Genomic DNA, 14,127 nt, shown 5'->3' with positions numbered 1-14,127 from the left:
CTTCTGGAACCGAAGGAGAGAGTCTAAATAACTGCCTGAAAAATACTCAGCATATGAACAACTGAATGCAAACCGTTCTTGAAAATTCAAGTAATTTTGTAAATGGAGGGGCATTGTGATTATGTCTGCCTTGTGCCTCCTTTCTTCTCCTTTGTTCTTCTTTTGTCTCTTTTTTTTGTCTACTTATCCCTCTCTCTGATTCTCTCTCTCTCTCTCTCTCTCTCTCTCTCTCTCTCTCTCTCTCTCTCTCTCTCTCTCTCTCTCTCTCTCTCTCACACACACACACACACACACACACACTGCTCTCATTCCTGCCAAAATCATATCATGCCTTGTACTTCCCAACCAGACAACAATGGTTTCCATCTATTACACCCCCCCCACACACATACACACCCAGGTACAACCAAGAGGGTAATTACCACAGACTCATGATCCCCCCAAGCGTCTCACACTCCTGCCCTCGTTCAGCGCACCTCCTCTCTATACCCCCCCCCCCCCCATCCCCCCCTCCCCATCCCCACTCCAGCTCCTACCTTACCTCAGTCCTTGCTTTCTCAGAAACAGAATCCTCTCATCTGCTTTAGACGGAGATAAATGTCAGACTGATGTCAAATGCAAATCTGGTTATCCTGTTTTTACTTGACCTCGGGAAAGAGAGGGATGTGCCGGGGCAGACTGGCAAATAAGCAGACAGATTTCTGAGCTGCACTGTACAGACAGTGTTCACAGCAGCAACGTAGGCTAAAGTTATTGGAGGACTACGGCTCTTTTTCCTGGATGAGACAATAACCTAAACTCTGATCAAAATGGATGTGTTCTTCAGGACAAACTCAGTTAATGAGTTTTCCAAGCTTTCCCCTCCCGCACATTGTCTTGAAAGATCATTTCGCTTAATACCGCCAATGGAGATAGATGTGTTTTGCCAAAAGGCAACTATTTTAGTAGGAAAGCATTTTCTGCTAAAGGGAATGCATACAGGCCAAGTGAGTCACTGTTCTTAAAAATTGTCATATATCTTTTTTTCATACACATGGAGACCCATCTGCATGTTTGTAATATGTCATTAAACTGTAGGTGTACAGTACTTTGTTATTACAGAGTGATTGGGCATTTTGAAACTATCAGACAGTTTGTTCGCTACTAAAAAGTCCAGATGAATGTCTGTAAGGGCAACTCCAAAGAACTGCCATGCATTTTCTTCGATTGATTTTTTTTTTTCTATGCTTTGGATTGAAACTAATGCAGGATTTCCTTCCTTCCTTCCTTCCTTCCTCCCTTCCTCCCTTCCTTCCTCCCTTCCCACCTTCCTCTCTCTAGGCTTTGTCGAGCCTGCACCCTGAATGTGAGTACATATTTCAGCTGGAGAAAGAGGAGCATCGCTGCCTTCAGTACATTGCAGAGCAGAGCAACAGCACCGCACAAGGTTTCTCTTCTGTCTTCAAATCAGCCATTCTGTTATTCTGTTCCCCATGCAGTAACAGCTCATATGAATTCAAGAGTGGCTCTCGCCGTGATATGATATACTGCAAATGTTCACATTGACCGCAGGAGACTGAGATGGAATAAATACTTCATAGAGGAACATCAGTTGTTAAGGCAGAGTCTGAGAGAGAGAGAGAGAGAGAGAGCGTCCTAAGTGGAGAATGAATGTGCACTGAGTGATCCATCACTGTGTTGCACCAGTATAGGAGGCTGTTAAGTATAGTTGCATAATGGTTTGTGTAATATATTTCAAGATAAAGGTCTTGGTTGTAAATCCTTATCCTTGTCTTGATACAAGTTACACACAAGCGGATGTTGTGGCTCTGATAAAGAATACTGTTGAAAGTTTTATGCGTGATACATCACTCGTACTTGTGTATGTATGTCTGTGCGTATGTGTGTGTGCTCCGTGTGTGTGTGTGGCGGCTGGGTAGTGCATGTGTGTATATGTGTACAAGCACCTGCATGGGGTTTTATATGAAGGTGTGACATTTGTGCATTTTAATGTTTGTGTGATCTCTTTCCCTCCCTCTCTTTCTTCTGATTTAGCAGTCAGACGCACAAACTCACTTTTTTTTTCTTTCTCATTCTTCTGATTTACCAGTCTGACAGACACAAACACTCACATTTTTTTTTATATCTCTTTCCCCTCTTATCTCAACTGAAAGGTTGTCTGCCATTCTGGGATGCAGTCGTCTGCTGGCCTAGTGCTGCGGTGGGGGAAACGGCCCACAGAGCCTGTCCCGCTGTCTTCTCCCTCTTCAGAAACAATACAGGTGCCTGCAGATCACACTGTGAAAAGGAGGAGGGTGTGGGGGATTTTCAGGCTGAGGTGATAATGAGTAGACCAGTAGTGAGTCAAGGTGAAGCCAGAATTACTATTCTGACGAAAGCCAAAACAAAAAATGATTTTAATCCTAATGAACTCTCTTTTACTGAATAAGCCCCATGCCTCCTCTCTGGGTTTGCCAGAATTTCACAGGAGACTGAATTCAAATTAGTTTTTATCTCAATTTGAAAAATAGAATGTAAGAGCTTTACGAGTGTGCAGAAAGTAAAACCAGCTAAAGAGACGCACCTTTGCATCAGTGTTGGGGCAATTCATGAATTGAATTTAGAATGCACGGTAAATTCCAATTCAGTTCCTGGAGTTGGAATTGGAATTGGAATTGGAATTTCGCCCAGCTCTAAGTAAACTGGAATTGAATTGGAATGACAGGAAACAGAATTTAATTCCATTAAATTCCTTGAAATTCCACTTCTAAGAGAGGTTGTCTTGACTTGCAAACATTATAAATCAAACATTATGAATCAAATAAAAGACAGTTAAACAAATCAAATACATTCAACATAATGCATGTATTACGATTACATCAAATACCACCTGATAGGTACCTTTAACATTTTATGATATTCAATATTGCTAATATATAACACTATGTGTAATCTCAGATATGTGGTAAGAAAAGAAAACAAAAAAAAAACATGGAATTTTACAGATTTTCATTTAATTAAATTAAACTTCTTGAAATTCCAATTCATCAGTTGTTGAATTGGAATTGATGAGTTCATTCATGAATTGACTCCAACCCTGCTTTACATATAAGGATATCTAGCATTATGTAGCCTAAAATGCCAAACATTACACCAGAATACATAATGTTATTGATGATATAACGATTCAACATCTGATTTGAGGCTGTGTTTCTCTTCTGGACCTGCGACCTTTCACCTCAGGGTCGGTGAGCCGGAACTGCACCAGCGGCGGTTGGTCCAGGCCCTTCCCACCGTACCGCATCGCCTGCAGCGTGGATGATGACATTCCTGAGGTGAGAGTGGCTGGAGAGTTGTCTGGAGGAGCAAGGCAGTGGGAGAGGGTCAGGGGGTCGCAAAGGGAAAGGGAGATTCCAGATTGCGAGGAAAGAGGTTTGGGTGAAGCAATAGGATTAGAAACAGGAGGAGAAGCAACAGGAACAGGGGGGAAAACCAACAAAAACAGGAGGAGAACTCGCCTGTTCCTCCCTGTTTCGAAAATCGACAATGGCTCAGAGTGGAGCAAACCTGCAAGAGTGATGTTCTTGTTTTGGCAAAGAAGCAAAATGTATCACGTTTTGAGAAGCTCTTGTCAAGATTCTAGTGGAGTCATTTAGACTGAGAGCAAGTGAAATTGCTGCCCATATGCTTGTTTTCTAAGGGTGGTTGAGATTGGAGTGCATTCACAGGCCTGGCGCTTAATGGCTCATTACCTCTTGAAAGTGGAGAGGAAAATCCATTCAATCCTAATTGTGTCTCATTTGAATATATTTTTACAAGGCAGTAAGTGATTCCTATTTTGCCTGTCAGATATAAGCTCTGTTGTTACACAAAGAGAGAATGGTGCTTAATAGTACTGACTGGCTTATAATCATAAGGGAGCTGCTTTTGGTGTTATACAGAGCAGCTTTTTTTAAGAGACAAAACCATCCTCACATAGCACTATAGTAATGTAATGGTATATAGCATTATCAGAGATTCAAATTGTTCTATTATTGCTATTTACTGAAAAACAATCAACTACGCTTTAGACAGAAGTGTGAGTGGAGGTCAAACCTGTGTCATTAGTAGGCAATTTGATTTGAAAAGCCTGCTTCATCACCTTCCAATTTTTTGGTGCTTTTAGAGTTAAGACCTATCAGAATCCAAGCAGATACATACAGACTCCATGATGGTTCCACATGGATCCATAACAGTAACATGAGGACACATTACTGACTTGAAGAACCATGGAACCTGAAATGGTTCTTCAATTATCCCTGAAGAACCACGTAGAATAAAAAGTGTTCCTTTAAATAACAATGTAACACACCATTCAGCCCATAAAACCCAGAGGAACCGTCTTTTTTAGTGTTGTCTATCATACAGATTTGAGACTGTAGTGGCAACACTATGCAGTCATTGAAGAATTGGAAATTAATCTGAAGCAATATCAATAGTATCGATTTCCTAATTTCAAAATCCAGATGATGATGTGTGTGAGATGGGTATAAAACCACTAGTATTTACTCTTAGACACTTTTAGAGTCAACATGATAGTAACTGACAACTCCACTACAGTCTTACTCCATTCCCATTGGACTCAAAATATGGAAAAACTCTCTTGCAATTACTCTTTTGCAAATACCCATCTGTCCTGTATATTTGAGTTTCAATTTTTTCTGAATGTGTCCCGTAGATGCTGTGCAATTTGGACTCATTTTGGGATATTAGATTCATTTTTGAAGCCTGAAAGCATCCGGGCAAGCTTTGATATTTGAGCGTAACATCCTTTTATAACAAGATCTTTTTTCTCCTCTTGCCTTTAGAACGAGCAGTCATACTTTGTCACAGTGAAGGTGATATACACCATCGGCTACAGCGTCTCCCTGGTGGTTCTCTGTGTTGCCGTGTTGATCCTGTTGCTCTTCAGGTATGAATAGACTAGATTACGATAAGTTTCATGGTCTTCCAAAGAGGACAGTTTTTTTCACAGCTCATCTACACAGAAGACCTTTTCCTCTCATGTGTGCCATGTAAATTATATTTTTCAATCAATTTATACAGCAGCCCCAGAATAGATAAAAGATGCAGATCTTTGCACTGAATCCCTTTATAATTAAGGCAGAGAAACACTGAGAGTCATCAGTTATTAGGTCAGACTTCCATACATGTTTCCTGGTTTTTCTTCCATTGTTCATCACTAACCTAAACTAAAGGTGAGATTATACTTCCACTAGTAATAATTTTTGAATCAGGTATTCTCCTATAGGCCTAGATAATAGGCCTATATAATATTAATATACTAGTATTCCTGGTACCCTGTCTCCTCCTCTTGATGTGCTCAGTCTGTTATTCTGATAATGTATGAATGCATTAAAAAGATCTATAGATGATAGTTGCTGAACTAGGGCTGGCAGATATGGTTGAGGACATTTATCAATGCATATCACAATATGGCTCACGTATGCAGAATCACGTTAAATAATCAAATTAATGTTCATCCCATTGAACCGAATGGTAATGATAGGTGTGATGTCAAACAAAACTGAAATTTTCAAATAATTTTCCATAAAATGCTTTTTTTTGGTCATTTTTGTCATTGTTTTTAAATAAAATTTGCTTGTTATCATCAGTTTAGACAGCAGAATCATGCGTCACAATATCCCAATATCAAAATGCATGAATGGTAGCTTTGTTTTACCTTGATGGATCTCTGGTCTTATTTATCAATGATGTTAAAAGACCAGTGGCGCTATAGACACTGTCAACACACACTAAGGCATTATAACTGTTTTAGATGTATAGGAGAAGCAATTGGAGGTTTTAATGAGGAATAAAATGAAGTGTAATCATCTGTTGTAAAGTAGGAGTTTGATGTTAACTATCTGACTGAGCTGAGCTCTTATCAACCCGTCTGACTGTGTTAACTGTGTTATCTGTACAAAATGCCCCAGACAGCATTGTTCTCTTCTGTGAGATTGCACTACGCTATACATTTTTATGTGTGCTTTGTCTGCTTTTTTCGACAGACGTCTGCGCTGTGCCAGGAACTATATTCACATCCAGCTCTTCATTACTTTTATCCTGAAAGCTGTGGCAGTGTTCATTAAGGATGCCACTCTGTTCTCCAGCGACGACATCAACCACTGCACCCTCTCCACTGTAAGAGGCTCTTGCCTGCATTAAGAAATTCCACTGGGTGGATTTGCTTGTCCTCTTATTTATGCAGTGCACTCATTGCTTGTATGTCTCCTCTCACATAATAAACCCTACTTTTTTTACTGTTACCATCCCTCTTTCTCACTCTCTGTCCCCTCTCCTTTCCTTTCCTTTCCTTTTCTTCTGTCCAGTTTGCCTGTAAGGCCTCTGTGGTCTTCTGTCACTACTGCGTAATGGCTAATTTTTTCTGGCTCCTGGTGGAGGCGCTCTACCTCAATTCCCTGCTGCTCTCCTCCTTCCACCACAGCCGTCGATGTCTCTGGGGCTTCGGCCTGCTGGGCTGGGGTGAGGACCTTGAGGGCAGCTTTCCCAGATCCATATCACACTAAGGCAGGACTAGGTCTATATGAAGAGTTTTGTTCCAGAATAACATATCCCCCATTTGAAATACATGACATCTATTCTTACAAAACGACTGAAAAACAAATGATGGTACTTTAGTCACCTAACAACTTAGTTCTTTGGTTTACAAAATGAGAATACTTTTACAGATTGGATCATCTATATTTTAGAGATATTGGATTTTTCATTTAGGTTAAATGAGGTAATGATTTTTTCCAAAATGGCTGTATACTAGATGCTAGAGGGGGCTTGTGCTTGTAAATGGAAGAAAAAACTCAGATGTTTCAATGCAAAGTCTCCATTTTATTCTACATCTGCCCAACAGCGACATGTGCTAAAGTGAAAATCTGCAAAACATTTTTGAGTTACTCCATTATCAGTGCAAGGGGGGAGCTCACACTCACAAATAAGTGTGAGCTCCCCATGCATCTTGTCTTCATTGGATTTTTGGGCCTATGTACACCTGTTTTTGCATCTCCAACCAGTACAGCATGCACATAATCTGTTTGTGCTTTTTTGATATTGTAAAATAGATGTATTCTTTATTCTGCTAGATATGCCTCAGTCACCACTAGTCTTCCCGGGGCACACAAACATTCATACCAGGCAATTTAGAAGCTCCAATCCACCGAACTTGCATTTCTTTGGAATAGTTTGAATAATTTGCATGGCAATTTGTGACAGAACTAATTTCGTCTTGGACTACGTTTCAATCTGCTATTTTCAATTCTAAGCCTTCCAAAGTATAGCAAGCTGAATTGAATGAGGTTTTCTGTTAATATGTGATGAAAAGTGAAACAGGTCGTTCCCCCGCAAATGATGCAGGCCCCCTTGGGCCAGTCAGTAACAAAACGCATCACCCCTATTATCAGAGTCAGTGGTGTAGCAGTTATGGACTGTGAAACTTTGACATTTTGACCTTTAATTATAACACCTCCATCAAGACAATTAGTTTTTAACCCTCAGAACACAGTGCTATGAAGCATCATCCCTCCAGGTTTCGTCAAAATTGGACCAATGGTGTCTGAGATAACACGTTTGAGTTACACATCTTCAGCTTTAATTATAGGGCCCCCATTAGGCCAATCAGTGTTATTTTTTAAACCCCGGAACAGACTGGAAGATGCATCATCCCTCCAATTTCTGTCAAAATCAGAACTTTACACTCAGAGCTGAAGAGTCTGTAATGAGTCCTCCACCATTCGAGGCTTATTACAGTTCACTATTTCAAATGAGTTTCACAGCAGCACAACGAGCCATCTGCCAACATCCCCAGCTTATTATTTTCACATGGCCCAGCAACTCCTGACTGAGTGGAATGAACTATAATTACGAAACAAATTGAATTTAACTTTACATCCCTGTGGCACTCGCCTCTACTCTCATGAACTTGATTATGGTTGTGGGTTGAATATATCATATAAAAAATGTTGTAGTTGATTTCTTAGAGCTTCTGGTGTATATTTAAATGAAAGGGGTCAATGCATATCAGACACTCACAGTCTATTGGCGGTAAATACTGGCACACATGCTACACACATGGATAGTACATAAAGCTTCTGAAATATGACATTTGCTGGGAGTCCTTGCTTCCCAAGTCAGATCTAGAAATTAACATAAAAATTGCTGACATTCACCCAATGGGTTCAGATATTGTTAATTGTCTAATTGTTATTCATTCACCTAACCTGGTCTACACTGATTATAATGTGTCTCAATAACATGGTTTTGGTTTTCTGCCTTTCCACAGGTGTGCCAGTTCTCTTCATAGTCGTGTGGATTGGATCCAGGGTTTACTTTGAAGACACAGAGTTCGTATAAAACACCACAATCACCATTATTTCTCATATGCATTTATATCTAGGCATTTAGCTGATGCCGTCAGTCTACTAACAGTAGAATGAACTCAAATTTCTAGATCACCAACATTACAGCCAGTAGTAAGGAGTGCAATAGTCAGAGCCACAGCGCCTTCACAGTAGATTTAACAAATATTCCTGTCCCTAAAACGATCATGCATGATAGATATATGATTGATAAAGAAATAAGAGCAGGAGATAAGGAGAAAAAGTATAAAGTCATTTATTATACTTTAAATTCCAAGTAAATTAATGATTTGTTAAAATCTGATAATGCGATGCATGACATCTTCAGTGGTGCACATACATTGTTTATATTTTAACTTCCCTATTGTGCATTGATTTAATATGGATATGATACTTTGCTTTGTTATCATCCTCTGAATCCCTACCTCTCTCCTTAGCTGTTATCTTTCTGATTTGTTTTCCTAGCAGCTTCTTATATAATCACAGGAACTAGGAACTGATGCTGATTCTAAGGATGAACTCATTGTAAGTTGCTCTGGAAAAGAGCTTCAGCTGAATGATTAAAATCTACAATGTAAAATGTCTTCCCATACAGATGTTGGGACATCAACGAGGACTCTCCCTACTGGTGGATCATCAAAGGACCAATTGTCGTCTCTATAGCGGTAAATGCTCCGTGACAACCAATTACCTGCCATTATGCTGAAACAAACAAAATGATGGATGTGTTAGTTATGTATCTGGCAGATTCAAGGTTGTTATGCAGATGATTTGTTTGCCTGCTATTGAGAGTTGATTTCTGAGAGATGATTTGAAAAGTTGGATGTTTCAAAACGCTGATGTTCTTTTGTATGCATTAGAATAGGCTGCCCAAACTGCCTTCGCTCCAATTCCAGTCAATTACACACTTGCCTACCCATATTGTTTCCATGACATTCAGACTAGCAATGTAATCACATTTTTGTTAGCAACATTTGGTACTTGCCAAGGCTTCGGCGCTTTAAAGCTGAACATTTTTTTCAAATCTTGCATTGCTATTCTTTATTCTGCATGCTTTTCTATCAACAGGTCAATTTCATGCTATTCGTGAACATCATTAGGATTCTGATACAGAAGCTCAATCCTCGCCTCATCCAATTCAATAACTCATCTCAATACAGGTAATCACTTAGCCACAGACACAGTTGTAGATACGGCATGAGAGAGCGGACTGACCAGTGAAACCTCCCGCTTTAGTAATCACTGGGTTTTGATAACAGAAAGATCTGCAGTGGAAGTCTGTTGTTGACCAGAAATGGCCAATCCATTAAGGTATAACTGAGAAAATCTGTCATATTATACCCAAATACCACATGTTATTATACAGTACATATTATTCCCAAATCCCAAAAGCACTGCATGTGGTATGGCCCTCTTTTTTGAAGTTTATAGTATGTTTTGATCATGTTTGTCTTCCATACTCCATACTTAAACTGGTTTCTTTCCTCTCTTACCTTAATATAGTTACCTCTTTCTTGGTTTTACACAGTTGGTTATGTCTGACTAGTTAAATCTTTGAATATTGAGCTTCCTCATTCTGACAGATACTGCAGCGCTCATATTGACTAGAGGGAGAGGTGCAAATTTGTAGTGTGAAAACCTGTTGCTGCACCACAGTTAACAATGTCTTATTCATTTTACCATCACTGAATCACTGACTACTCAGTCTGGCCACATCTACCGCTTAATAATAATAATAATAATAATGCATTTTATTTGTACTGCACATTTCATTCACAGTGAATCTCAAAATGATACAGAGTTAAGAACAAAACAAAAAAAAACTTGCCAAGAGGCTTATCAGAAGAAGTTCTAATTGGAATAGGCTGACTAATTTACTTAAAGCCTGCAGGCTCATAATGCATATGCAGATCTTATAAAAGACATTCTGAAGGTAGGTCTTGATGCTTAAATTGCACCACCTACATGAATATGCAGACATAAAAGCATTCCACTACCTATAAACTCATATTTTAATATCCTGAGTCTGAATCACACACATGCCACGACACTTCCACTCACAAATCCGTCCGCAGACTGACACGCACACAGCATCCTCTTGATTGAGTCTAAGATTAGTGTCAACGTGCATGATGCAATCAGCAACAGCATTCAAATGAGACAGAAGTATATCTTCTTTTTTTTTTTTTTTGACTCCCGCTGCTTCCTCTCCCCCCCTCCTTCATCTCCCGCATTTTGTTTCTTCTCTTGTATGCAACAGACGCCTGACTAAATCCACCCTCCTCCTGATCCCTCTGTTTGGAACCCACTACATGTTCTTTAATTTTCTGCCTGACTACTTCAATGTGAACCTGCGCCTCTGTATCGAGCTCTGCATGGGATCCTTTCAGGTACACACATCAAAAAATACACACAACATCCAAACAACCATCTCATCCCACATATTGTACATGCACAAGCACCGCCAAAAAACACACACACACACTCCCACACATACCCATAATGGAATCTGTTATATATTTTGCATCTGACAGTTTACCCTGAAGATAAAATGTGCTTAATTGCTGTAAAATCTGTTTAATGGTCATGGGAGCGAAGCCTAAGTAATGAAGATAAATGCATCTAATTCTACACATTACCGGCTTCCAATGGACAGTCAATTAGAGTACAATTTTTATCAGAGAATGTAAGACTAAATCTTTGCTTTCTGCACATTTATGCATATCATTCCATACACTATTCAAAGTTATATTCATGAAGCGAAGCCTGCGAAGCTATATTTCAGGCAGACAACTCGAGTCTCGCTGCAAGACACGTGACACACACACCACTCATGGCAACTCATATCCAACACCAATAAGGGGGTCTATTTAAGCTACCAAATGCACTTGCTCACCTTTTTGCTTCGCCTATGCTGCTGCTACTCTACTCAGACTGACAATCATTGCTGCTGCTCACCACAACATTTCATCATCCCCACCTCCACCCCAGCATCCACCTGTAGGCTCTGATTTCTAGGTTTCCTCCAGGAGGGGAAGTTCCCTATTGTCATGCCCTGCTTGTTGTCGGACTGAAATGTAGTCACTGCTAGTTCTCTCAGTCTCAGATAGTATTGAGAGCTTCCTTCTTCTTTTGTAAGCCTAGTCGTGCCTTCTTTTTCTGTCCTGATGAACTGAGATTTCCTCGGCTTGATTCCTCTGTAGACATTCCTGTAGGATCGGTCAAATGTAATCTAAGCCAAAATCGCTGTTATGGCTGAGATGGGCGCTGCTCTTGTAGGGACTGGCAGCAGGAGTGTGTTTCTTTATGTATTGTGTGTCTTTTTATGCATCTGGCTGCCACAACAATTTCCCCTCGGGGATAATACACTTGAATTGAATTTAATTTAATTGAATTTAATTGAGTCAGGGCTTCATAAATACTCAACAAAGATCATCAAACAGTCATTAACAGTCTTAGTTGGTGGACCAGACAGCACTCAGTTGCATGATTACCACCCAAGGCTTTCTGAGGAATGTGGGAGGGGCCTAGCAGCGCTGCGTTGGTGGGAATGTGAAGGAGGCTGGGGAAGGAAGGGGCGGCTGCATTTCTGAGACACGCGACCATACAAAACTTGAATGGCTTCCTCCACTTACCTCACATGTGGCACAAGCTGTTTTACTTGCCACCTCGCTAAATAAGCTTTTGTTCTTGTCCCCCGTCTTCAAGAGTTCATTTTAAATACGCATCAGTATGAAATCCACCGGTTACAATAGCGGCTAATTAGCTGTAACGGAGGCTTTGATCGTTAAAGGGATAAAACAACTAACATCAGTGTCATTCTGCATCTTTCACTGTAAAGATGAAAGGAAAGGCAGGGGAGTTTACAGGCTTCTCCTCTAGACCAACCCATTCATTGCTTACGGCAAGCTCATTATTTAGTTATAAATGTATTCAGAGTTGTTCCACTCTTGTGTGCGGGCTGTGTGTGTGTGAGCAATACATAATAGATTTTCCTAACCTGTTTTGAATGTCACAGCTCATTTTTCAACATTTCAACCTTCATTTTATAATTGTGTGTATCTGACATTCAAACTATACTTTTGGAAGAGCAATGTTTTAATGATGCTGAATGGGCCTGCAGCAGATGTGTTGTTTTGAAAATGTTACTTATTGAAACCGTCTCTCTTACAGGGGCTTCTTGTAGCAATTCTCTATTGCTTTCTCAATCAAGAGGTCAGTACAAGCCACTTGGGACACACACACTCTCAAGCATGTGTTATACTGTAATGTAAAATATTTAACAGATAGTGCAAATAATTTCTCTGTTGTGTAATAAATCAGTGTACCCAGATCATATGCTAATAGGGGATACTGCATATTGAGGTGGTTTATGTCCTTCTTTATAGGGAAAGCCTGATTGTCAGGGGTGAAATGATTTGCCACTGCCTCTTTCTCTCATTACATAAGGGAAATACCTTGAGCGCTTATGTAGTCACTGAGATAAATCTGAGGCCAACCCTAGACCTTCTTTTTTTCTGACTGTCATAGGGATGACACCTACTAAAGTCATCGCATTTTATCTAATAGACTAATGGAATAGTCAATTTACATTTCTGCAAAACTGCTTCTACATTGCTTTCCGCCTGCTAATACAAACAATTGTTCAATCTGACCTTTAGAGCTATTGTTTATCAGTGAAGACAAATGCCTATTTGTGAATATTGTTCTGATACCAGAGATGCAATCAGAAAGTAAATAAGCAATTCAGTGAAAAATAGCATTGATAGCCCATTAATGTACTCAATAAATAGCTTAGTCGACTTAACCCTTAATAACTAATTAGTCGACTAAGGAAATCAGCCCCAGACTTTGTCATCTGAATTCTTTGTCCAAAGCAAATGGCACCATGGTATAAAAATATTAAATGAAATGCTTTTTTTTTACAATACAAATTTGAGGACAACTAAATGATTAAAATGTAAAGAAAACATACATAAGATAATAAATTAGATCACAAAAAATAACAATAGCATGACTTGTGACAGCAACATCACATTAGTTTGCACAAACAGCATGTAGCCAATCACTGCAAGGATACGACTTATTTTCTCTCTACCAGAAAGCAATTAAATGTCTAAGTGTTGATGAAAATTGCATTCCCCGGGGAGAACGCGCCAATTGATGTCTCTCTGCGTGTGTGTGCCTTGTTGTGACAGGTCCAGAAAGAGATGCACATGCAGTGGCTGCGGTGGCAGGAGAGCAGCTATGGGGTGGTATCGCCCGGGGCCAAGGGCAGCCAGATGGACACTCCCTTTTAGTCCCATCCTGACGAGCCTTCACCACAGAACTCAATGGATAGAACAGTCATTCCCATTCAAATCACCGTTCCAGGATAGTTGCAGGCAGCGGCGGCCGTTTTTATGAGAACCATTGGGCTAGCTTCCATATAAACCGACTTACGGCAAGTTGCTGGGGTGAGAGGTTTTGCAGCAAGAACCAAAGGAACTTCCCTGTCGTCTTTCTGCCATGGATTGCTAATATGCTAATGTTGAGTAGCAGAGCTAGCGAGAGAAGTTTTGATAATGCTACATTACTCTTGTCACTAATGTCAGCTTTCGGTTGAGTTTTGACAGTATAAGCACTTGTGCAACAGACACATCTGCACAGTGTGACATACTTTATGGCCTTAATGCCCAGACTTGCGTTGTCAGTCACCATAGCAACTAACCCTTAAAATTCCATAATGGCAAACAGTGGA

The 14,127-nt window shown here is 40.1% G+C and overlaps 1 protein-coding gene across 1 annotated transcript; it reads left to right on the top strand.

Annotated features, from left to right (window-relative positions):
- Positions 1-971: 971 nt before the first annotated feature.
- On the top strand, positions 972-13,793 carry ghrhrl (growth hormone releasing hormone receptor, like). Its single transcript, XM_071917635.2, has 13 exons — positions 972-986; positions 1,321-1,426; positions 2,154-2,261; positions 3,223-3,314; positions 4,827-4,930; positions 6,030-6,162; positions 6,351-6,504; positions 8,312-8,372; positions 8,983-9,052; positions 9,456-9,547; positions 10,648-10,777; positions 12,561-12,602; positions 13,586-13,793. Exons 1-13 carry the CDS (start codon positions 972-974, stop codon positions 13,685-13,687), a joined length of 1,209 nt encoding a protein of 402 aa, XP_071773736.1. The 3' UTR covers positions 13,688-13,793.
- The last annotated feature ends 334 nt before the right edge of the window (positions 13,794-14,127 follow it).

The sequence above is a fragment of the Centroberyx gerrardi genome, chromosome 9 (assembly GCF_048128805.1).
Source record: "Centroberyx gerrardi isolate f3 chromosome 9, fCenGer3.hap1.cur.20231027, whole genome shotgun sequence".
Lineage (NCBI taxonomy): Eukaryota > Metazoa > Chordata > Actinopteri > Beryciformes > Berycidae > Centroberyx > Centroberyx gerrardi.
Note: the sequence above shows the minus strand (reverse complement) of the source record. Positions and strands in the feature narration are given on the sequence as shown.